This window comes from Canis lupus, chromosome 1, assembly GCF_048164855.1.
Source record: "Canis lupus baileyi chromosome 1, mCanLup2.hap1, whole genome shotgun sequence".
NCBI lineage: Eukaryota > Metazoa > Chordata > Mammalia > Carnivora > Canidae > Canis > Canis lupus.
Genome location: NC_132838.1, coordinates 95,832,724 through 95,854,932, shown reverse-complemented (window position 1 = coordinate 95,854,932; position 22,209 = coordinate 95,832,724). Strand labels below are relative to the sequence as shown.

The following is a 22,209-nucleotide window of genomic DNA, read 5'->3' as shown; positions in this document are numbered from 1 at the left end:
AGGCCTCAGTGCCTCCGGGTGCCAGGCCCTCGGTGTGGGAGGTGCGGTGGCTTCTCTTTACCTAGGCCCCTTCTCTTGCACCTAGGCTGCTGATCCCGGCAGCGGGAGAGGGGTGGGGACCCTGGGGTGACAGCCCCACGGCCCGTCCCATTGTCTTCCCTCCTCTGGGCCTGCGGGTGGCAGGGGGGGCTCCCGGGGGCCCCCGGGGCTTTGGTCACCACCCCACCTGTGGCCACATGGTGCGGCCTGTCCCCACCTCCCTGGCACCTGCCCCTGCTCCACTTCCCGGGAGGGGCGCCCCAGGGAGCAGGGGACTGACTGGTCAGGATGGCCTCTGCGCTCCCCACCTGCTCACACCTCAGAGCCGGGGGTGTCCTCGCCCTGTGCTGCCCCAGGGGACGAGGGGGTGCTGCCACTGAGTTGCGAGGGCCCCCGGCGTCAGCGGGGACAGGAGAGTCCCCTGCAGAGCCACCCTCTACCCCCGTCAGGCCCGGGGGGCATGGTTCCCCCACTCTGCACTCAGGGCCAGCCTCGCCTGCAGACCCCATGCCCCCCTCTGACACGGGGAACTGTCTGCCACCCACCTGGAGCCCAGGGAGGGGGGGACAGGAGAGGGGGCTTCTGTCTCTGCAAACCCTCCCTACGGCCCAGGAGTTTGGGGTAGCGGCACCGCAGGACAGGATGGGCCCAGCTGGATCCTGGGGTGGGGGCCTTCCAGGCCTTGTTCCTCTTTTGTGTGTGGTCATAAGGACGGTGCTATGGAAACGGAAGGGGCATGAGGGGGCATGGGGAGCAGGCCGTGGGTTCACCCCCTCCAGGGCCCCATCCCTTCTGGAAGCCAAAGCAGGCACTGGGGAGAGCAGACTCCATCCCTCTCTTCCCCAGCAGGGCCCACACAGAGGGCAGCACCTCTCATGAGAAAAAAAAAACCATATATTTTGGGAAGCAATACAAATCGTGGTTCAAAGAAGCCATTAGCCCATGGAGGATGTGCTAACATGAGAAAAATAAGTTTTTCTCTGTACTGTATGCACAGTCCTACCAGGAAAGGCATGAAAGGCACACACTGACTGGCCAGACGAGACGTATCTTTGGAAGAGGCAGTGCCTTGGGCAGTGGGGGTGGGGAGGGTGGCCTGAGGCTCCTGGTACCATGGGCCTGTGCTGGCACGCTCTGCCTGGGCACCCCGCCACCCTGGACGGGAAGGCCCACCTGTTGTCCCTGCCTAGGATCCACTCGGCCCTGTTGGGACAGCTGTGGCCCTTGGGGATGGCTTGCTGATTGGAGGCCGTCTCTCTCATCACTCTCCTCTGCTCTTGGTAGGAAAGAACCCTGTGGTAGCAGACGTTGGGACCTGCTGCAGCCTGCTGATCCCTTTTGTAGCAGTTGCACTCCGGGGCCCGCAGTCCCTGGTGAGGCACCATTTTCTCCTCCAGGATCTGTCCCACGGCTGTCACGAGCACCTGAGCCTCAGCAGGCCCCCTGCCCACAGCCGACCTGCCTGATGCTCGGTTCTGGGCAGATGTTGGCGAAGGCTTGCCTTTTGGGCCAGGATCTTTCTGTCCTTTGCCTTTACCGGGAAAAATCCACTGCAGAAAGTGCCTCACCTTTCTTCTGAATTGGCTTTCTGGAGGAACCTCCTCCTTCTTCAGCAAGACGGGACAGAACTTGCTTCTTGAGGGCTCTGGGGATGCCTTGTCCAGGGAACGATGGTTCATCTCACTGATTTGGAAGACCTTTAGTTCTTCTACCTCTTCCTCATGCTCTCCTGCGTTGGGCCTCCTGTAGTACTCTCTCTCTTGAGCGGGGATAGACAACTTGCTCTGGCTCCTAGAGGGGGCCTGCAGGACCAGGGTCTCTGGCTGCCACTGGCTGTCCTGCCCACTCGATACGAGGCCAAGCAGCATCTGGGAAGTTGATGCGTCTTCACTGGACAAACTCTGGAAGTCAGACAGAGATCCCTGAGAAGCCAACATGTCTGCAGCAAGGAACATATTGGACTGACATTCTTGAAGAAGACTGTTGGTGGCACAATCTTGAAGAATCACCCCAGTTTCACAGTCTTCAAGAAGCACATTGGAGACGGGGGCTTGAGGCTGGTTCTCTGACTCTGCCAATCTCTGGACTGCAGACTCTCTAAGCTGTTCATCAAGGCATGGCTCTTCTGGGTCTTGGGCAACCAACTTTACAGATGCTGAGGGGCCATTACTGCCCCCAGAAGACCCCGATCTTCTCAGATCCACATGGATGGTTTGGTCATTAGGAAGCACACTGGGTTCTAAGGTGTCACCCCAAGCAGGGGCCTCCTCACTCTCTGCTGCCTCCCTGGACTCTTTGGCACTCAAAGACTGGGACTCTAAGTTGAGCTCTAGCACTGTTACGTTGCAGCAGGAGTCTCGTGAGGTCCAACCCCCCGTCTCCCTCCTTGGCTCACTGGTGGCCGTTGCTGGACTTGGACTTGACTCCAAGCTGCTATACTCAAAAGCCCCCAAGACAGTTTCACTGTGCCAGATTCTGCCCACAAAGCTGTATGTGAGGGTCTGAGAAGGTGGTCTGGCCTCCTGTCCAGCCACAGGGGCCTCTGGGGGCCCATGGCCCTCACCAAGTGAGATCCCTTCCAGGGTCTGTGGGATCTCCTCACATGTAGGCTGAGGGGCAGGGAGGGGGTTCTCTGAGGGGGGAACTGCTTCTTTTGTTATTTCCTTCTCCCCTCGATGGGGCTGAGGAGGTTTGCCCAAGAACTTGGCTTTTGAGCAGGCCTTAGATATGCTGGTGGCTGGGTGGGGAGTGGAGGACCAGGGAAAGATTGAGCCTTTTTTCAACTTAAAGAGATTTATGGGCTTGAGAACCTTGAGGGGTAGGCTCCATCTGTGCTTTACCCGGAACCTTATAATATGTGCTTCTAGCATCCGTTGAGTGTACGGGCTGAGGATGGAAAAATCGTGGGAAGTGGTCATGCAGGGTTTCCAACCCTTGGAAGTTGCTGGCTTTCCAGTTTTCCTGTGGATGCTTGGCTTGCCGGGAAGATCTGAGGCATGGTTGACAGCAAGCCTAGAGCGATGAACATCCACAGGGATCTGCCCCTCTCTGATCTGCCCCAACTTCCTGCCCAAATGGGTTCTCAGGATCTTTTCTGGATGCTTCTTGTCCTGGCTGCTTGTCGAGCGCTTCATCATATCTGGGTCTGACTCCTCAGAACCTTTTCCTGGCTCCTTCCACGGAGAAGTTGATGAGCCCCTGCATAGATCTTTCTGAATCTTCCGCACACTAGACCTTGTATCCTTGCCCAGCTTTTTTCCTGGCATGGTCCTTGCTGGGTTCCTGGACCCGGTCTTCTGCACAGCCTGGCAGCTTCGGTCTCTGGATGCAGAGGGCCACATGGGTCTGCGCTGACTGTGTGCCTGTGTCACCTTCAGGGCCTCGTCTTGAGGTTGGATCAGCTTCACAGACAGCTGGATTTTGTGGGGCAGGCCACTCTGGTGCCTCATGAACCTCTTCCAAAGGTGCCACTCCAGTTGCTCCCGGAGCTCAGGGCTGATCAAATCCTCGGGAAGAACAGAGATGGACTCATGGGCCTCAGGGTCCTGGTCATCTTGCAGAAAGTTGGGAGAGACTTGGTTAAAGACTTCCTGAGATCTTTTTACCACAGCAGGTAATGTCCTGTCCCTTTCTAATTGCTTCTTTAAAAAGTGACATTCCAGGTTTTGAATTGCAGTTGAGATGAAAGATGGTGTATTCTTCTCGGATGCAGGGCAAGGTATCCCCATCTTGGGTGGAGAAGGAGGCAATTCGATTGGAACAGAGGGTGCGAAGTGGGCCTGGGGCTGGGGCAGAGCCAGAGGCAGGGGCGGGGACTGGGACAAGATTGGGGTCAAGGGTTGGGGCTGGACCATAGCGTCAGGTAAGGACTGGGCTGGTGAAAGATGTGAAGCTACGTTGGCCTGCATTGGGAGGGGCAAGGTCTGAGAGAGTTCATTGAATATGACAGACGGGAGCTCCAGTGGGGAACCAGCCATGCTGACAGTGGCCACCAGGGACTCACTGTGCAGAAAGGGGAGACCCCAGAAGAGCTGGCTGCATTTCTGCTGTAGATTGTCTCCCGAAGTCCCGTGATATGGAGGCTCTTCAGGACTGAGCAGCCGTTCTTGTATGCCTCTCATGCTCCAGAAGGATTGGCAACCCAGGGTGTCCTGCTTGTCACCTGGGGACTTGCACCTACTCCCCAAAGAGTTTAGGTGGTCATCTGATCCTTCCTTCTTCCAAATCTTCAGTTCTATTCTCTTAGTGATTAGTATCTCCAGAAGCTTCTGGATATCGGGGTTGATGAAAGAGGGGATATTAGCCTCTACCTGTCTGTTGGTGGAGTCTCCCCAGAGCAAGACCTCTGGTGGCTGGTGGGACAGAGGCTCTTGCTGGGACTCTAAGTGTGTTGAAGTGGAGAAGCTCCAGGCTTTGGCAGTTGCCTGCCAGCAGGACAGGGCTGAAATAGGACAGCTTGAGTAGCCTAGGCCTGAGATGACTGGAACAGGAGAAGCTAACCAAGGAGTGCGTGGAGATGAACTCTGTGGGATGGTGCCCAGTGGGGGTGCCATTGAGTCACACAGAGGGAGAGTCAGAGTAGAGTCTGGCCATGCTGGGGCAGAGGAGTCTGTCAGAGCGGGAGTACAGGCCTCTGAAGAAGGGAGACTTGGCAGGGAAGGAGAAAGAGCAAGTGACTGGTGTGAAAAGCCATCCAGGGGAAGGAAAGGCTCTGGTGGCCAAGAAGCACTCAGGGAGAAGTGTGAAAGAAGAGAAATTGAGGAGGTCGTTGGGCTTGGTGACAGAGTGGAGGCCAGAGGTAGAGGGCATCCAGTCAGAGGAGCGGGGGAAGGTGATGGGACCAAGATGGGAGCAGCATCTTCCCCAGGCTCGCTGCATGGCTGGTGGGCTCCAGCAGACGCTGCTTTGGACACCTCCTCAGGGGCTTCTTGATATAGGAGCTGATGAAAGGCCTCCTGGTCAGGGAACCTCCCCAGGTGGCTGCAGGAGGCAGGGGGCACCAGCTACAGCCAGGAGCAGACGTGGCCAGGAGGGTGGGTCCCACGGCCCTTCGCACCCCCACACCCACTTCACAGTGCTCCTGCAGTTCCTCACCCCAGGGCTTTAGCCACACTCTGTCTCCATGGCTCCCCTTTGCCCTCTCCCCCACCCCCAGGACAGCCCTAGTGTCCCTGCAGTGCTGGGCTCACACCATAGACTCTGGGAGGAGGACCCAGCAGAGAAGGGATAAAGATTCTTTACCTTTGGAGAAGGGAAATCAGTTCCCGAACCTCCTCCAGTTCTTGCAGGCAATCTCTGCAAGCTTGAAACAGGAGACTGGGTCATAGACGTGAAGGCAGGGGCCCAAGGGAGGAGGCTGGGTACAGTGTCCCTTTAGGGGAGACCTTTGTGGTTTAGACTCGGGAGTCCCAAACTTCAGTGTCCAGGGCCACATGCCACACAGTGACATCAAGGCTCATGATGGGGATCGCCTTGTCCTATACAGAGTACATCCCCATTCATGACCTTGTTGGGGGAGACAGGACTGGGTCACCTCACAGAGGACTCTGAGCAAAGTTGGACAACTTGTCCACAGTTGGAGCTAGAGGTTGACCAGGCCCTGCAGCCCCTGCTGGGCAACACCATGTCTGGCCCCTTGGGGCTTCGTTCTGGCCCAGAATCGAGGAAGCGTCAGGGTTCTGCTCTGCTTCCCAGAAGCCCCCACCAGGGCTCTGTTTCCCAAGGAACAGACTCGGGCCCCAGGATCCTGGAGACGGTGGGGCTGGGCCCTCGGAGCAGGAGGGATGGTGTACCTGGGGTGTGCAGGGCTCGGGGGCAGAGGCTCACCTTTCAGAGTCTTCAGAGTCTGGGCTTTCTTCTGGCTCCTGCTGCTCCTTCTCTGAGGCTCCACTCGATGCTGAGATGAGAGAACATGGGGAGACTGGGACCCCCTCCCTGCCCTCTGGAGCGAGCTGCAGATGCTCAGTGCTCATGAACAATGTGACTTCCTACATTTAACTAAGAGGGGAGGGGGCATGGGTTTTTTTCTTTTACTCATTTTCAAAGTAGATAAATACGTTTTCAGTTTTTCTTCTTTGAAGAATGTACAGAAGGATTTTCTACGTGAGAAATTCCTCTGTCACTGATCCTCTGCTCAAGAAACACACACATTCTCAGACCTGCAGCATCTGCGTTTCTTCAGGTAAGACCCTGCTCCCCGAGGTCAGAGCCCCACTCCAGCTGCTTCCTGGGGCCTCCTGAGCCCAGCGCTGCCCTTGATCAGCCCCGACAGAGCAACATTCACCTGAGACACCTGCCCCAGGAAGGTGGCTGGTGAATGGGTTCTCAGGGGCCTGATCTGTGCTACAGATGGAGCCCTCAGCCATCCCGTCCTCGGCCACTGGTGGTGTGTGTTGAGGATGTTGTCCTGGGGCCCTCCACCACACCTGCACTCCTGGCCTGAGATCATCAGGTAGAGATCCTCGTGCCCCTCTAACCTCTTCCTGGTCTGGCCTGTCCCTGGACAGATGGTGTTCTGCTCTCTTCCTGGCAATGCATGTGCTGCTCTTTCCTACCTCAGGAGTCTCTCCAGTGATTCAGAAAAGTAGAAATACTAATAGAAAAGTGGATGGGATCATGCTCTACTGGGTCTGGGCTAAGGGTTCCTTACCTTCCTGCTGTTTCTGTGTTTCTCGTGTGGTGGTAAGGATGCATCATTCCGGAAGTAGGAGAATAACAGGAAGAAGAGTCCTAGTCCACACAGGAAGGTGAAGATGATATTAATTGCCCATGAAGTGGGACCGGAGCTCAGCCAACTAGCAATAATGTATTTCTGAGGGAAGAGGTAATTCTCCATCTCTTTTTTCTGAAATGCATTAGTGCCAGGTTGCACGGCTGCCTGCAGGCCACTAAACCCTGGGAGTGGACTTGGGGACAAGAGCCCCAGGCCCACATCACAGAGCTGTGGTCTGGTCACAAAGGGCTCCTGAGGGCAGTGAGGGGACAGAAGTAGTAGGACTGCAGCCCCTCCCTGCCACCTGGCTCTGCAGCTTCATCTCTCCACACTCCCTGGCCTGCCACTCCTCTTCTCTCCCCTTTGTCCATTTGCTCTTTGTCCCTCCCGGAACTCAAGTAATACCTGCTTCCCTTGAAATCTCTACTTGGGCTCCATCAATTTCATAGCTTCTAAAAATCTGGAGTCGTCCCTGAATTTTGGTTAATTCCCAGGAACTTTTGCTCTTTGGGTGCTATCTGTCTGCATCTCCAACGTCCCCACATATTATGTTTTTGCCTTGCATCACACCCTTAGCTGTGTGAGTTTTGGAAACATTTTAAAATGTTTTATTTCAATTCTCACTATCTTCAGCTAGAGGGACTTAGAAAATGAATAGTTACTCAAAATTTACAAAGCTAAATAAGTATAAAGCAGATTGAAATAGTTAAATCCTCAAAGTACTTTTTTTTTGTAAGTTTCTAGCATTTTTGCTTCTGAGATCAGTAGAGAGTGAATGGCAGAAACACTCTTAGAACATTCTCTGTAGACACACATACACACACTCACACACATTCTTTAACAAATCTGGCATTTTCAAATCTAAGAATCAAGTTCTTCTTTTGTTTTACTGTTTTATTTTTCAATTCCAAGGTTTCCCTTAGTAATTCTTGTAAGTTTGTATACCTTGAATATCTTCATTTTGCCTTCATTTTTGAAGGACAGATTTACTAGATATGGAATTTTGGGTTGACAATTTTTTAAAAAGATTCATTTATTTATCTTAGAGAGAGAACAAGTGGAGGGGGAAGAGCAGAGGGGGAGGGAGAAGCAGACCCCTCTCTGAGCAGAGAGCCAGACGTGAGGCTCGATCCCAGGACCCTGAGATCACGACCTGAGCTGAAACCAAGAGTCTGATACTGAACCGACAGGGCCACATAGGTGCCTCAACAATTTTTTTTTCTTTCAACTTGTTGACTATTGTCATTTCAAGGCCATCCCTCATTGGTTCTGATGGGAAGTCAGTGGTTATTCTAACTGTGGTCCTCTGGAGTATGAAGAGAAGTTCTTGTCTTGCTTCAAAATTTCCACTTTGTTTTTCCACTGTGTTGTTTACATCACTGTTTGTGACTTATTTAAGAGCGGATCTGCTTCTTTTTATTTTATTGTAGGTAAACACTGAATCCATCAAATTCAGTGAGTTTTCAGCCATTATTTCTACAAATATTTTGTCTCCCTCCTCCTTTCTTTCTGAGAGCACTCCCTTAAGTAGATAAGAATATCCAAATGATTCTGCATTTCTCACAGGTTTGCAGCAAAACACTACCCGAGACCCTGAATTTCTCAACATTCACGTTAGTATCTAGAAAGCAGCTTAGGTTCTGAGAATGTCTTTGATACGGAGTGTTTTGCTGGCATCGCTGAAAGCTGCCTGTGTGACGATGTGCTCGTGCACATCTATTCTGACTATAGTGGGGCTGTGAGTTAGGGCCATTGCTTTGGAAAACGCTTTATCATGACCTGGTACAGGCTGAAGAGAGTGGGCCTTTGACAGAGCGATTCCAAGGCTAGAGCTGGAGAAACTCCCCCATTTTACATAAGCAAAAAATGGGGAACAACCCAGTCTAATCGAGTGAGAAGTCTGTGCTCTGCAATATGCCAGAGTATCATGCTCAAGTCAAAGTGCATGAACTATAGCTAAACATCGTAAAAGCAAGTTATGTAGACACACTACTGAGGAAGAAATAAAACACAAGCGACTTGCAGAAAATTTATGCAGGATGATTCCATTTGTTCTAGTTTCACAACTATACGATACAAAATAACGTGTTATTTAGCAATGCATTTACTTTAGTAAAATTATAAAGAAAATACTGAGAGTGATGAACAGGATTGAGGAACGGGGTGGGGAGGGAAGTACAGACACCTCCAAAGATGTGGACAATACCGCAATTCTTAGGTTGGGATGTCTATGGGTTTTCTTTTCATTATCCCTTACATCTTCTATAATAATTTATAAATGTTAACATAACTTTTAAAAGTCAAGACACTTCATGGTAATGTAAACAACCCCACTGGAAATAAAACTGAACATAGCAAAAATAAAATGCCCGACAGCCTCATAAGGAAGGGAGCAGAAAAAACGATTATAGGGATGCTTTGTGCTCTAGAGCAGTCTTTGTTCTCAACACCTTGAAGACCCCAGCATGACTTTGAGTGTTGAAGCCGTGCATTGCCCATTTCCCCACTGCCCTGTTTACAATAAGCTGGATTCAAATAAGATCACCTTCTGATAGTTTCCAAACCTGAAATAGTAAAACGCAGATCTGTGACTCTTAGTGGATGGCACTTGCTTCCTCTTGGCTAGAGATTTTCAGCAGTAAATGAAGGTATTGAGCTGTGGCTGTCACCCTGGCTGTGCTCTGATTATGCCAGGCAGCGGGACCTGGATCTGGCTGGCACACCATCCAGGCTCTTGGAGCAAGGTGACCGTGACTTGACAAAAAACAGATCAGACCAGACCTCATGCTTGTGGTGAGCTTTTATTAAAGCAAAGAGGAGGAGGTGCGAACGTATCTGAATTTAGGCCAGGGACTCTGAGGCGAACAAGCCCTGAGCTTGCCAGGTGACCCACAGAAAAGTACTTCTCATAAATAAAACATGGGGAAAAGTAAAAATGTGAGATATATAGCTGCCTTTGAAGAAATTTAGATATGCTTTTCATGTTTAGAGCATTTTTCTTGTTTATTTATAAATACTGATCTTAATATTTATGTATAATACGTATCTTTTTAGAAGAAAAACACCATTTCTACATATTTACGCTGGGTAGACATTGAGCTGTGCCTTTTTGGAGCTGGCATGATGTCCTTCATGACAACACTGATGCTCACGGAGACGGACTGCATCCCTGATTCCCTCTTCCTTGGCGCTTCATCTGATACATCATAAGTTCTGTGCCGATGGAACACTTGGTGTACCATCTTACTTTTTCTGTGATGAACGCCAGGATTTGATAAATGCTTTACCTGGGAGTGCTCATTCAATAGCGCAGGTTATAACATTCAGTTCTTTAGTGCCCTGTGTGTCATCTATTCAAATCCACGTGGGTAAATTGAGGGCCTGCCCAAGCTCTGGGCCCACATTATAGGATATTCCCTGAAAGAGACAAGAACATCCAGATAATTCTGCATTTCTCCCAGGCTTGCAGTGAAATGCTGTCCAAGAAACTAAATTTCTTAATACTCATGTTAGTACCTCATGTTAGAAAGTAGTTCAAGTTCCAACATAAACATTTTTGTGAATAAAGCCAGCTCAATGAGACCTGCAGGATCTTTTATTGTCCTTTTCACAATACAGAGGATGCTTTTGCCGCATATAATCTATATCCTTTCAATTTGCCGCTTTGCCTCACTACCTAAGACCTCCATCGACAGAGCAAAGTGCACACTCTGGAGGATATGGTAATGTGTTTTCAGTCTTCAGATTCGCTAAACTAAAACATGATGCTGGAAAAAGAGCAGGATAACAGGTGCTCTCATTTATGCTGGTGAGGTGTGAGTGGTTGTCATCTACTCCAGAATATTCCAAGAAGAGATCTTGAATTTTAAAAATAGGCTTGTGTGTATGTTTTTAGAACACTGAAAAAGTATGGAGCCCAGAAAAGCAATCCTCAACAAGACGAAAAGACAATCTATCAATGGGTCCCAGGAAGGCCAATCAAATGACTCTCAGGATCAAAAGAAGATATGTGACAAAAGGTCAACGATTTGGGTTATTTTAGTCTTTAAGCAACAAAGTAAAGAAGTGACCATCCCTCTCTATATATATTGGAAGATTTTTATGAAAATGGCACTAATTGGCTTCTTGCATCCTCAGAAGCCCAAGGAAGTTGAAGTGGACCTGAAGGAGGTTTTACTAAGACATTGGAACATACTAAATATCAAGTTTGATAAGACCTGTTCTATTAAATCAAAGAACTTAAAGATTCTGATTCTGACTTTTGAGAGAAAGGGAACAATGCATGGATCTTCCTTGACAGTGAGATATTTACTTGTATTTTGGGGGCCTGGGCTCTGATGCTTCCAGTATGATGTTTATGCTCCATTTCAGCAAGTTTCCTTTAAAATGCATCTCTCTGGGCAGACTTGACTCAGAACAGCTCAGCTGGCTCCAGTGATCCCAGCTACAGTCACCAAGCTGACTGGTTGGCCACATGTGTTTCTACCTGTGCAGTTGATTGTATGAGGACGTATGTGAATTTTGTGTGGTCATGTTTTATATGATAATAATGATGTTTGTCCTTTTCTGGAGAACATAGAAGGTGGAGCATGAGTTTTCAGAGGTCTGAAGCAGAAATTGATAAATCAATGCTATTGCTACATTCTCTCTACCCCTTTTTAAAAATGGGCAGTGTGGGGCACCTGGGTGGCTCAGTGAGCATTTGCCTTTGGCTCAGGTTGTGATCCCGGATCCTGGGATTGAGTCCCACTTCTCCTTCTGCCCATGTCTCTGCCTCTTTCTCTCTCTCTGTGTGTCTTTCATGAATAAATGAATTTTAAAAATCTTAAAAAAATAAAATGGCTCAATGTGATCCAGAAAGGGACTGAGACTAATTCCTAACCCTATTTAAATTAAAAAAAATTATTTTGAGGGGTGCCTGGGTGACTCGGTTGGTGAAGCATCTGCCTTCAGCTCAGATCATGATCCTGGGGTTCTGGGATCGAGCCCCTGGTTGGGCTTCCCACTCAGCCAGGAGTCTGCTTCTCCTTCTCCCTCTGCCCCCCCTCCCTGCTCTCTCTCACTCATTCACTCTCTCTCTCTCAAATAAATAAAATCTTAAAAAAATTATTCTGAGCAAACCCTGTGCTTCTCTGAAACTCCTAGAAGTTCATGCAACTTTATTCAACAGTAGACACCCATGGACCACTCCTAGGTGTCCCACTGGTGCTAAGAGCCGACCATCCCTTCAAGTGGTACATAACATCAGAAATGCAAAATAATATTTAAACTCTTCAAAGAAAGCTCTTTTGGATTATTGCTTTAATAAAAATGTACAATTTACTTAACCATTCTGAGCCCTGGCCATCTCCCTAAACAGACAAGGGAAGGTCAGCTGTAGTCAGTGATTTTGTCCCCTTAGCTGTGTCCATAAGTAGACAACACCCCACAGACACCATCATGGTCACAGCCAGATTGACATCCAGCCCTGATGCCAAGAAATCCTGCAGCACCAGACATTGCCTCAGCAACACATTCTGATGCTGGGTTGATTGCTCCTGCCCGTTTTCATATTCATGCTCTACGTAAAGGCATTCATTATATACCCGTGCCATAAATATTCAGAAGAAATCCAATGAGTGGGTAAGAGAAGATGTCCTTGAAAATACTTTCCAAGGGAACACTTTTTAAAGGGGACAGATCCCCCCCCCCCCTTTTTGGCATGTATAGGAGGATGGGTTGTTCTCTACTTTCTTCATTATCATTTTGAAAATTCAGATGTCATGATGACTCACTGGCATTTCATTTTGCTTAATTGTGCAGCCTTTCTTATCATTCTTTTTTTTTCCTTAAAGATTTATTTATTCGAAGGAGTGAGAGAGAGCAAGAAAGCACGAGCAAGGTGGGGGCAGAGGGAGAGAGAGGATCTCCAACAGACTCCCTGCTTAGCTCAGAGCCTGACTCCAGGCTCGATCTCATGACCCTGAGATCCTGACCTGAGCTGAAATCAAGAGTCAGGCACTTAACCGACTGAGCCACCCAGGTGCCCCATCATTGTTTCTTTTACGAGTCAGCCAGCCATGAGTATATACACTTATTTCTTCGTTGTGCATCTCCACCCTGCTCAATCTGACCCACTCATTACCCTGATAAGGGTGGTAATCAGAGCTCCCAATCCATCCCATGAACAGCTGAACCTAGAGCCACGTGCCCTGTACCTGGTGGGAATTCCAGCGTGAGTTGCCTTGCTTCTGAGCTTCTTGACCAGGCTCATCTCTGTGAGATAATACCATGCTAGCTTGGGGATGAGAGTCATTCTTAATAATCACCATTTTGGTTGACACTGCTATTCTTTATGCTCTGGCTTACGCTAAGTGTGTGATGGATAGTCTATCAACAATTCCCCAAGGGAAAGAAAACCACCAGATGAGCTCTTTAGCTGGTAGCTCTGTGCAGGAGAATCAAATCCAGACTGGCTTGCTCAGAGTTTGGAGAAAACTGACAACCTGGTTCCACCGCCTCCAGGAGAAGCAAATCACATTCTCATATTTTGTTGATGTATGATTACATATCCCTTCTTAGATGCAGTAGTATATGTTTTTTACTTGATTAATTTTATTCTTTATTATCACTTTTCATACTTTTTCATGTAGTTACTGGATTTTCACTTTGCTTTTTTTCCCCCTAGGTTTTAGTTTATAGCCTAGTCCTTTTCTATACTTTCTTTAAAGGTGCATTATTGTGAATTTACTAGAGACTTTTGTTAGAGATTTTATAATTAACAACCAAGGCACATGCCAATAATTTTGAATAAATATGATGCCCACCTTCCATACTTTATTCATTCTTTTTTTTTTCTTAATTATAAATGTTAAGTACTTTCTGTGTTGGGGTTCTAAGATGTGTGTGTGTATGTGTGTGTGTGTGTGTTGAGAGAGAAAGAGAGAGATAGAGACAGAGATGGACACAGAAAGAGATTTATTTTAAAACATTAACTCATTGTGAAAGCTGGCAGGTTTGAATTCTGCAGGTTGGTGGCAGGGAAGACCTGATGTGGCAGCTTGAGTCTAAACTCTGGAGGCAGAATCCCTTCCTCTCTGGAGGATCTTAGTCTTTTCTCTTAAGGCCTTCAACTGATTAGTTGAGGCTCATCCACATTACAGAGAGCAATCTGCTTTTCTCAAAGTTTACTAATTTAAATGAAAATCACATATAAAAATATTTTCACAGCAACATCCAGAGAGGTATTTGGTCAACTATCTGGGTACTCTGGCCCACACAAGTTGTCACATATAAGTAACCATCACAATGAACCCCTGTTGATTTAGCACCCATACATCTCTTTGAGTCATGCTTAATCTCCAAATAAAGACACTAACAAGGTTATACTTCTGTCTAACGTGATACAATTATCCCACGTACAACTTAAAATGCACTAATACATTCTTTAGTGGAGGATACAAAGTCCTTGGAGATGTCCCCTCTTCTCCCTATAACTTCAATAGGATGGTGTAAAATCCATATATCTATGTTCTCTGATAAGGGACTGAAAGAAGGAAGAAAACAAAGATACAGATAGACTCACACAGAAATATTCATAACAAAATAAGGAAGAAATACTCATAAGAATTAGAGTCCCGGAATACCTGGGTGGCTCTGTCGGTTAAGCATCCGACTCTTGGTTTTGGCCCAGGTCTCGATCTCAGGGTTGTGAGATCGAGCCCCTGGTTGGGCTTCATGCTCAGTAGGGGGGTCTGCTTGAGATTCTCTCTCTCCTTCTTCTCTGCCCCTCCCCCTGCATGCACTCTCTCTTTAAATAAATAAAATCTTGAAAAAAAAAAAGAATTAGAGTTCTTATGTCTGTAACTGGTCACAAGGTCAAGACTGGTCTTAGAACTACTACTGCTGCTCATTTTGTATTATGTTTGCTGTCAGCAAGCACCTCAGCCAGTCATAGTTTTTTATCTGGTGGTGACCCAATCCTTTATTCCTGTCCATTGTCTGGACAATTAATAGTCCTGACTGGATTGGATTGGTGTAGTTTTTCACTGACTTTAATTACAGTGCTTAGTGGTACTGAAAGATGCCTCTGGAATCTCCAGTACTGCACACATACCCTTCTTTTCCTCCACGGTGGATTAACAGTCTCATTTTTCTGTGTAGTCAGGATCATTAAACATCTTAAGTCTCATCCTTTTGTGTTTTTTTCAAAGGCCTGAGGAGCCCAAGGTGGCCAAGAAGCAGTCTTAACTGTTTAATGGAATCATGGTCATGTCTCCTAGCGGTAGCATTCTATTTGAGCTACAGCCTCAAGATCCACAGATCATGAGGTCACAGAAACAAGAAGCAAAGATTTCCTAGTGACATCACTAGAGTAATACAGATGCCACTCTCATTTCTAGCTCTATCTTTCTTGACCCATGAATCCTGACTGTGGGAGAAACAGCATCATATATTGATGCATTATTTAGAGCATACCCAGTCCAGGAGAACCTTGCCCTGGGACTAGTTTGCTGCAAGTTATTGCCATCCAGCCAGCACTGTAACTGAGTCTTCAAAAAGTCATTTCACTGTTCTAGCAAGCCAGTTGCTTCAGGATGGTGGAAAACATGGTAAGACCATGAATTCCACCATCAAGGACCCATTGTTGCACTTCCTCGTATATGAAATACATTCCTTGCTCAGGAGCAATGCAGTATAGGATACCATGCCAATGGGTTAGGCATTCCATAAGACCAAGGACAGTAGACTTAGCAGAAGCACAATTTGCAGGGAAGGCAAATACATATCTAGAGCAAGTGCCGATTACAGGAAGAACAAAACAAACATTTCCTCTTCCATGATGAACGTAACATGGTCCAGTGTAATCAACCTGCCACCAGGTAGTTGGCTGATCACCCTGGGGAATGGTGCCATATTGGACTCTGCCACCATCAGATTGGGCATGCAGCAGTGGTTCATAGCCTCATTGGACCTGGTAAGTGGAAATAAGTGTTGCTGAGCCCATACGTAATCTCTTCCACTGTGGCCACTTTGTTCATGAGCCCTTTGAACAATGACGAGGGCGGTTGGAGAAAAAGGAAATAGTAGCCACGGAACAAGTCATCCTATGGACTCTATTAAAAGCTTTTGTGCTGTCACCCTTTGCTGAGCATTGACATGAGATATAAATATATTCACATTTTGTAGCCACTCAGAGAAGTCCATCCATAGACCTTTTCCCCAATTTTCCATCACCAATTTTCCAGTCATGCTCAAGTCTTTGACCATCCAGCCAAACCATTGGCTGCAGCCCCTGAATTGATATAAAATTGCAGCTGTCTACTTGTAGCTCATACCTACATATATGCCAGAACTACCTATGATCCAGGTACAACTCTTCTCTTCTTCTGTCAACTGATTATAAGTAACTCTCTATGAGGAGGCCATAGATGCATAATGGAAGAGGAGGCAGAGTGCCAGGAGTAGGGACCATGAACATTTGGGCAACATCTTTGTGTAACTTACCCACCCAGGTCTGCCTGGGCCCAACCATGTATATGTCAGTCCCATTGGATGATGGAATGCTGTTTTAAATGTTCACTTTGTGACATCATGGGTCGAGTGACATCCACTCACTTGATGGGTGGGTGTCACAATGGGGGTCAAGTTGAGGTCACATGGTAACTGGGTGGCCCAAGGTTAAGTATCTCTACTAAGCTCTTCTAACAGATTATAAGCTATTTCTCAAAAGAAGAGTAATTATCCAAAGAGGATGGCAGGGCTTTGTCCCCAAATCCTAAGGTCCTCTATTGAAAATCGCCTATAAGAACTTGCCAAAGTTCCAAATGGCAACCCTATCTACCACTGCCACTTCAAGCACCATTGGAACTACTGGATCATGTGGACTGAGTGGCAGAGCAGCTAGTACAGCAGCCTGAACCTGTTGCAGAGCCTTCTGTTGTTCTGGGTCTTACTGAAAACTAGTAGCTTTTTGGGTCGTTCAGTAAATGGACTGGAGTAACACATCTAAATGAGGACTACTTTGCCTCCAAAAGTCAAAGAGGATCACCAGGCATCACATCTCTTTCATGGTTGTAGGACAGGTCAGATACAACAAGTTTTCCAAGTTAGAAGGGACATCTTATTGTGCCCCACACCACCAGGCCCTAGAAATTTCACTGAGGTAAAAGGCTTCTGAAATTCGTCTGATCCATTTCCCACCCTCTGACACACTAATGTCTTACCAGTAAGTCTACAGTAGTTGCTACTTCTTGCTCACGATGTCCAATCAGCATAACATCATCAGTGTAATGGGCCAGTGTGACAGCTTATGTGGAAGGGAAAGGCTGTCAAAATCCCTGTGAAGTAAATTATAACATAGAGTTGGAGAGTTGATGTGCCTCTGAGGTAGGACAGGGGAGGTGTATTGTTGGCCTGGCCAGCTGAAAGGAAACTACTCGTGGTTTTTACTAACAGGTTGGAGGAGAAAGCATTTTTCAGGTCAATAGTTGTATATTCGATTGCAGGGGATGTGTTGATTTTTCCAAGCAATGAAACTACATCTGCTGCAGGAGCACAGAGTCACCATCTGATTAAACTTATGAGAATCCATAGTCATTATTCCGGGATCCATCTGTTTTCTGCACAGATTTAATAGGTGAACTGAAGAGGGGAGGGATTGGCTGTCACCACCTCTGCACCCCTCAAGTCCTTGATGGTGGTGCTAATCTCTGCAATCCCTCCAGGAACATACCAGTACTTATGGTTTTCTACTTTCCTACAGTACAAGCAGTTCTAGTAGCTTTCACTTGGCTTTCTCACCATAATAGTACTTACTCAATAGGCCATGGAATCAATGCAGGGATTCCGGCAGTTGCTGAGAATGTCTTTCCAGTTATGCATTCCAGACTTGGGAAAATAACCACAAAATAAATTCAGAGATCCACTGGACCAACTCTAAGATCAGCCTGAGATAAATTCCATTGACTCTCTGATTTCCATAAGCTTCTACTCTGATTGGTGGACGACAGGAATGTTTTGAATCTCCTGAAATTAATGAGAATTCAGAGCCAGTGTCCATAGTCTCTGAAAAATCTGATTATTTTCTTTTTTGCAATGCATAGTAACCCCATAGGGAAATCTGGGTGAAGGATTAACAGTAAAGTTTTCGCAGTGTAGCAGAGTCACCCCTCCTGGCTTTCCATCTGTTCAAGGGGTATTGGATCTGTAAACTGGGTTGAGTCTGGGAATTGACAGAGAAGCCATGCCTCTGTTTTTATGATTCAGGTTAAGATTTGTTCACTTGACCTAGGATTCTTCTGCTCATACAGATCAAGTATCAGACTTCGCATTTCTTTCATTTCTAGGAAGGCAATGGCCAAGCGGCCAATGCCATGGGTCTCTGTGTCTCTGTTCTGATTGCTGAGTTGACTTTGCTGCCTACTATGGCCATCACTGCTTTAGCTATAGAGTGCTGCCACTTGGCCCATGCCACCTTGAATCCAATTGATTCTTTTGCATTTAGGTTTTCCAATTATAACTACAATTCCCACCTAGGATCTGGCCTACAGCAAAGAGCAATACAGAACACTTCAAGGATTTGGGGCTCCATTTGCTAATAATTTTTTTCTCATAGTCCTGGTGAAAGGTATGTCTCTGGTTCCTCTCAGGGTGGGTTAGGATACCTCCAATGACAAGTACACTCTCACTTTCCCAGCCTCTGCAACAGACTGAATCTGATGTCCTCTAAAGTCTATATGCTGAAATTCCAATCGCCAGTGTGATTGTCTTGGGAGGAGGTCCTTGGGGAGCCCTCATGAATGGAATTAGGGCCTTTAGGGAAGAAATTCCAGAGACGTCCCTTCCTCCTTCTGTCAAAGGAGAAATTGACAATGTGCAACCCAGAAGCCAGCCCTTGCCAGAAGCTGACCACACTGACCACACTGGCATCCTGATCTCAGACTTGTAGACTCCAGAACTGTGAGAAATAAATGACTTTATTTAGTGTCAGCCACTTTTTGGGTTATGTTTCAGCCAATCAACCAATTGAACAAACTGTTAGGACCTGTTCCAACCCAAAGCTGCAACATTAGATGCAGACTCTCTGCTTACCGGGTCTGTATTGACAAGTCTGTTCTGATCTGTTTCATATTCCTTCTACCTTCAACCCATGCTCTTAATATTCATTTCTACACACCTTCTTTTTTTTAATGTGTGCATGTACTGGAGAAATCACATATCCTTCCAGAAGCTCATTGCCCCTGCTCAGAGGTCATACTTTGTACCTTCTGGGGTCTGCTGGTAATTCAGTGTAGTTGTAGATTGGGAAGCGAAGAGGAGTGATGGGGTTGAGCCTTGAAAAGAATCAGCAATGTCTTGCAAGTTAACTCCCTACTTCAGGGAGGCCATTATAGCTTTTTAGGGATAAAGCAGGATCAATCTTCCCAGATGAGGGTGGAGCAGATCCATCTATGGGCAGAGCAGACTTATCAGAATTTGGGAGTTCAGGTGGTTCCAGATTCATGAATATCTTCCCAACTGTCCCCACATCAATTCTCAGGATTTTCCTTCCATAGCAGACACTGTGCAAGACAAATTCTGTTGGTGTTGTAATTCACTCCCTTACAGGACAAGATTCTGGGTTTTGCCAAGTAATATAATGCTGTACAGCAGTGGTCTTAATGCCCATGAAGCTATGACATGGGAAAATATGGCAGGATGGCTGCTGGTCTCCTGGGCTCTGGCCTGAGGACAGCCTTTCCCCTAAACCATGCCAGAAGATGATAGCTTTTGTTTCTTCTGGTGTGACTTTGCTATAGAGTGTCGAAATCCTTTTATACTCAGCCCTCTTTTAGGATGTGGCAACTTCCATGCCAGCTTGGTACACACGGGAAGCTCCTGTGAAGTTTTAAAACTCATTTTCCTGGCAGAGAGTCAGCCTCATTGGTCTGGGGTGAGCTGGGTATCAGGACTTCTCCAAGCTCTGCTGGTAATTCCAGCCTAGTGATTCACACTATACTACAAAGATGAGGAGGTGCCGACCTTCCACAGGTTGGTGAATTCCAGTTCATAATATCATTATGTTTGTCATTATGTTTGATTAGGTTTCACCGTATTTCATACCCTGGTGGTCCTGGTCAGATTCCGGATGTGACCTCTGGGCTCATGTCTGCTGCCTGTGTTCCTGCCTCCTCGGCCTGAGGTCCTGAATGGCTCCCCTGGAGGGAGTCCTCAGCCCGGATCACAAGTCCTGACCCAGAGAAGCGATTTTTGGATTCAGAGAACCCAAGCAGAGTCATGAAAGTACTGGAATTCTTCTTCAGTTGCAATGCATCATCTCATACTCCCATGATTCCTCTGAGATCAGACGGTCCCTAAGACGTGTCTGCAGGATGAATGAGCTGAGACTCTGGGGCCAGGGTGCCCACTTAACAACAGGTTCAGCCTCTGGCATGTCATGCTCATGCCGTGAAAATTGACTCCCTCTTCCCCTGAAACCATGTGAAAGAAAATGAACAAATCAACATGTAGCCACATAGATTATCCCAAACCAATCTGGGGTGGGAATACATCTCATTTGGGCTGGGTTTGGACTGCACCTGCTTTGCAAGTCTGTTGTCATTTCATTATACAGTTGGAATGTCACCCCTGTCCTTGGGTGAGTGACATTCATCTCTCCTCCCAGGCCCTTTTGTCTCTCCTCCCTTCTAGCTTTCCATGATCTGACTTGTTTTATGGTTACTGGTTTATGTGAACTAAATCATGCATTTTCTAAGAGCTGACATGTTTGTCTAACTCAACTTTGTCCCTCACTTTCAGTTTTCTTTTATGCATAGGTCCTGTGGATGCTGCTGGTCAACAAATGGTTGTGGAATTGAGCTGCAGTGACTGGAAGTCCCGATAAGGCCAGAATCATAGGGGAGAGTGAGGCTCCCCTGCTGGCACATACACACATGTACATGCTGGACCCAGTATCAGGGATTTCCAGAGGGCCCCCTCTCAATGTTCGACGATTTACCAGGACTCCTGGGACTCAGCATATAGAGCATATAGTTTGACTCACAGCTGTTATCTAAAGTCTACAAAGCTAAACCAGTAAAGGGAAAAAGTCTGGAGGAAAGTTCCAAGAGTCCTCCCTCATTGGACTCCCATGGCATAACTTGATTCCTCCAGCAGGGAGTTATGAGTTGTAACATGTGTCCTGTTACCAACCATGGAAGCTAGTTTGAGTCTATGCGTCCAAGATTTTTATCAGAGGTTGGTCCTGTCGGCACCTTCTGCCCACCCCGTACTGAGATTCCAGACTCCCAGAAGGAAAGCAGGTGCTCAGCGTAACCACATTGTCTGTCCCAACAGTTTAGGCAGCGTGAGCCGCTACCCTCAGCACAATAGCAGGAGCTCTGGCCAAATCCAAGTTCCCGGACCGCAGATGGGAATCCACCTGCTAAGAGCACGTCTAAGGGCAGCAGGCAGGTCTGCTGTGTTCGCTCTTCTCTGCTCATCTGTCAATCACATTTGAGTCTACAGTATCTCGCACATTCATTCACGTGTCCACCTATTTTCATATGATCTCCTCCACTGTGTTGGGTGTGGGAGACAAAAATGTGAACGAACAAACAAACTCTTTTTATCAAAGAGGTCACTGTCCCTTACAGGAGATTGACAAAGAAAGGAACAAATATAATACCACATGGTCAGTGCCGACACGATTAACGCATCTGAGAATGCCTGACTGGATGTATACTGCAAGTCGGAACCTAATTACTGCTGCTTATCAAATTTACAGTATGAAGTGTGCACATAAAATTTGACAGTTTGACAAATGTCTAGGAAATTAATTTACACCTTTATGTGTTTTTTGATGTGCGCAGAGGAAGAAGAATGCTCTCTGAAAGTTCACGAGCCCTAAGGAGTTGGAAAGCAAGGCATTGTGGGATTTCCTTCTACAGGGTCTAACTTTGGGACTAAGAGTTGGCTTTCTGTAAAGTTACTTTTTAATGAGACTTAACACAGGAAATGATCTACATCAGATAAATCCCAACTGACAGACTACAAAATACCTGACCAGTACTCCTTAAAAAATGTTAATATCATCAAAATCAAAGCAAGTCTGAGAAACTATCACAATGTAGAGGAGACCTAATGACTAAGTGTAATGTGGTATCCTAAATGGAGTACTGAGACAGAAAAGGGACTTTACAAGGAAACATGAGGAAATCTAAATAAAGTCTATCAATTTTAATTAATAGTAATGTAGCAATATTGGATCACTGATTGTGACAAATGTATCACACTAATGTAGGATGTTAATAATGAGGTGACTGGATGTGGAGTATATGGGAATGCTCTGTACTCTCTTCACAAGGTTTTTGGAAATCTAAAACTATTATACAATAAAAAGTTCACTAAAAAAAAGGGGGAATTGATCTACAGATTCAGCCTGGTTCAGAAAAGCCTAGGCCATTTGCCAGTGAGATTGGTACTTGTTATACATCACT

At 46.9% G+C, this 22,209-nt stretch overlaps 1 protein-coding gene and 2 long non-coding RNA genes across 8 annotated transcripts; 1 reads left to right on the top strand and 2 right to left on the bottom strand.

Moving 5' to 3' along the window:
* Window positions 1-915: 915 nt before the first annotated feature.
* SPATA31E1 (SPATA31 subfamily E member 1) lies at window positions 916-7,012 on the bottom strand. Its single transcript, XM_072840803.1, has 4 exons — window positions 6,689-7,012; window positions 5,866-5,935; window positions 5,281-5,341; window positions 916-5,019 (listed from the first exon to the last, which is right to left on the bottom strand). Exons 1-4 carry the CDS (start codon window positions 6,872-6,874, stop codon window positions 975-977), a joined length of 4,362 nt encoding a protein of 1,453 aa, XP_072696904.1. The 5' UTR covers window positions 6,875-7,012; the 3' UTR covers window positions 916-974.
* Window positions 7,013-9,727: 2,715 nt separating this feature from the next.
* Window positions 9,728-16,339, bottom strand: LOC140641254 (uncharacterized). The gene is made up of 2 exons (XR_012037803.1): window positions 16,238-16,339; window positions 9,728-10,168 (listed from the first exon to the last, which is right to left on the bottom strand). It is a non-coding gene; the product is annotated as an uncharacterized lncRNA (long non-coding RNA).
* Window positions 15,115-21,959, top strand: LOC140641262 (uncharacterized). 6 transcript variants are annotated; one of them, XR_012037815.1, is made up of 4 exons: window positions 16,417-16,815; window positions 17,239-17,369; window positions 19,816-20,014; window positions 20,548-21,959. It is a non-coding gene; the product is annotated as an uncharacterized lncRNA (long non-coding RNA). The 6 variants fall into 6 exon arrangements; XR_012037818.1 differs by lacking the exons at window positions 16,417-16,815; window positions 17,239-17,369 and adding an exon at window positions 15,115-15,707; XR_012037820.1 differs by lacking the exons at window positions 16,417-16,815; window positions 17,239-17,369 and adding an exon at window positions 16,356-16,410.
* Window positions 21,960-22,209: the final 250 nt, after the last annotated feature.